General features: G+C 37.0%; 1 protein-coding gene across 1 annotated transcript; it reads right to left on the reverse strand.

Annotated features, from left to right (window-relative positions):
* Nucleotides 1-320: 320 nt before the first annotated feature.
* LOC107861369 (short-chain dehydrogenase PC-15-like) lies at nt 321-1,411 on the reverse strand. The gene has a single exon (XM_016706708.2). It carries the CDS (start codon nt 1,342-1,344, stop codon nt 496-498), a length of 849 nt encoding a protein of 282 aa, XP_016562194.1. The 5' UTR covers nt 1,345-1,411; the 3' UTR covers nt 321-495.
* Between the last annotated feature and the right edge of the window lie 1,801 nt (nt 1,412-3,212).

Genomic DNA, 3,212 nt, shown 5'->3' on the forward strand with positions numbered 1-3,212 from the left:
AATTATTGACTTGGTATCGGAAGGGAAGGGCTTAAGGATTAAACTATGTTGGCTTGTAATGTGAGTCAAAAGACACTTTCGTAGGACTCGTCTCGGTGCTCCACATGTGAGAGATGCTATCTCATGGCGCTTATGCTCTTAAGTTTCGACTATATGTCTTAAGCATGTCTGACGCTCAACGTCCAACACTCAATCAAGGCCAACAGCTTCTATGCAAATCTTTTCATGGAATTTCTCAATTAGACTATCTATAAGGGTTGGACTAAGTTGGAGAAGGCAACATCAGAAATATTTAGACATTTAGACTCCTTGTCATGCAGAATATCATAACAAACAACTAGATTTTGGACGGATCTTTTTTTTTTTCTCTTTCTATTTAATTATTTATTCAAGGCAGAAGAATGTAGTTGCTGGATTTCACTTCAATTACATAAAAAAGCATGTGGAAATAACGTTAATCATGAAGAGTCAAAATAAAGCCAATATCAATTGTTATTACACCTTAAGGATCTTGCGATTCAACTTGAATCTAGTCGATAAGAACAAATCTCTTGCCCAAAGAGGGGACCATGAAAGTAAAGAAAAAAGTCCAATCATATGCCCAAATTCAATCACCTTTGGTGGTTTTGGACTCAACACCTTCTTTGCTACATGTCTAGCAAATACTGATGCATCAGTCGCTTTACTCCCTTGAGAAGCCTTTGCACGCTCAATTATAGCTTCTTTAAAATCCTTGTAAAGTTTCCACTCATAGTTCTGCAATCTTTCCACGTTATTGTTCCCAAAACTTGATCTTATAGCACCCGGGACCACGATCATTACATTTATATCAAACGGGCTTAACTCAACCCTCAATGTGTGCGACATAGAAAAAACTGCAGCTTTAGTAGCACAATAAGAGCCTGCCCAAGGGGTTGGCACTTTCCCCACAACACTCGCGACATTCACTATAATCCCACTCTGCCACGATGCCATGTGAGGGACTACTTGTTGAATCATCCTTAGTTGCCCCAATGCGTTAATTTCATAAGCTTTTCGTATTTCATCCAAAGGCAGCTCGGCTAAAGGACCCGTGCAGCCTATTCCAGCATTGTTGATCAAGATGTCTATGCGCCCACATTTGGATATAATTGAATTCACGGCTGATTCTACGCTTTCATCCGATGCAACATCAAGCTCAAGTGTCTCAATTTTATCTGCTTGTAGGTCTAACATGTCAGACATTCGAGGTGATACATCAGATGCAAAAACTCGACAGTTTTGCACAGCAAATGCCTTGCAGTATTCGAAACCAATACCGCCCTTGGCGCAACCAGTGACTAGAACAACCTTTTGGTCACCCATATTTTATTGCTCGTCCAGTTCATTTCTCTAGTAGTAACTTTTATAAGGCTAGCTGAATATGAATAGATCTCTGCTTTCTCCGCCAACACCGAGGAATTTACTAGTCTTAAAGAATATGCTAAGCCATATTCGTCAATCTATAAGTGGCCGGCCAATTAATTATTGGGCATAAATGCATAATAATGATCAGAGGGCGAAATTATGCGCCTACTACGTTGCCAATTTAGTTTTGCAGCAATAATAACCACAAAAGGTAAGTACTAAATTATTGACGTTGATCGACAATGTGAATAACGTGCATTTCCAGTGCAAGACGGCAGGACCAGGAGTACATGTTTTTGTTGATTGTGTGACTGGACAAAAAGCTCATTAGAACATTATTTGAATTTATTCATAGGACTTAGTCCATCATAATTGAAAACCATAGTGATAATTACCATAAAGGGTGACACTTCTCTTAATTAAAGTTATACTCTTGATTTACTTCGAATGCGAGTTGTACCGTTAGTGGACCTTGGCGGTACTCTTTCAATAAGATATTCCAATACAAGATGAGTTGCTCCTCAATCGTACATGAGCAAACTAGATACTTCAATAAAGGAAAACTTAGGATTCTTTCAAAAACAAAAGACAGAAAGGAAGAAAAATTTATAACCGGAAAGGGAAATTTAATAGAATTGAAAAAGATATTTCCCAATTAACACTAGTCAAAGCCGAATTAAATTCACACCCAATGCAAAGAAAAGAAAGACAACGTTTATGTCGAGAGTAATAAAAAGCTGAGGTTAAGCCTGAAGTGACCTTAGCTTGTCACTGGATTCCACAAGAGTGATTTCGTATACCAGCTTCATTGTATCATTTATTTTGAATTATTTATTTATTTGTCATTAGTTTTGATGGGCAGTATTACTAGAAACCTATGCAAGTAAGCACAAATTGATCTGAGCACCTCCTTAATTTAAAGTTTAAGCCTTAAGGAAAAAGGGAAGGGGGGGGGAGGGGTAAATGTTAAAGGGGGTATACTCCAGTGAATTCAGGTGGGTACAGAAGATCCAAGGAAAATCTAAATTAAGATGAGAGGAATGGCAAAACAGGAGGAGTCAACAGAAAAAGTTAAAGGGGTTTATACAGCAACCTAACTGAGAACGACCACATAACGCTGCAGTGCCCTGCCCCTATCCTTCAAATCTAAAGCTCTTTCACCTACTTCCCCTTTTTAGTGACTGAGACTCAGCCTTCTTCCTCCTCATTAAAGTTCCTTCACTTGTCAGTTGTAACACCTTTACTCAAACAAACCTCTTATTTAGACATTCGATTTATAGTATGTCCGATTGAGAAGCTGAACCTAAATACATGATAAAGTCTTTTTATTAGACATTCTGAAACTCAAAATTTTGATAAGCTTTTATGTGTGTTCTAGTTGGCGCTTGAGAATATACGTTAAAGTTATGACAAAATTTGTCTAAAGTTATAGAAGTATTTTATATGTGTTCTGATGTTCAGTTGAAACAAATCATAGCTTGAATATGTAAATAGAATTTATTTCTAACAAATTTAAGAGGCTGCTGATCGTATTCTTCAAAACACACACTATGGACAAACGTCTACGGTATGCTTACGTATTCTTTGTGTGTGAAATGTCATAGTCCAAGGCATGTGTGTCATGTCATATTCAACTAAGATTCTCCCTATCTAGACCCACTATATGGTCTTTGCCTTGAGACCTTCTTTAGATTTTTTTCAATTGATTTGCCAATGACAAAATTGTAAAGAACCGATGTTTGAGTCTAATTTAATTTTAAAAATTATCTTATAAAGGAAAGATTGTTTAAGTTCATAAATTACTGTCCAATTGTAGTGAAAATTGA

Source organism: Capsicum annuum, chromosome 2 (assembly GCF_002878395.1).
Source record: "Capsicum annuum cultivar UCD-10X-F1 chromosome 2, UCD10Xv1.1, whole genome shotgun sequence".
NCBI classification, from domain to species: Eukaryota; Viridiplantae; Streptophyta; class Magnoliopsida; order Solanales; family Solanaceae; genus Capsicum; species Capsicum annuum.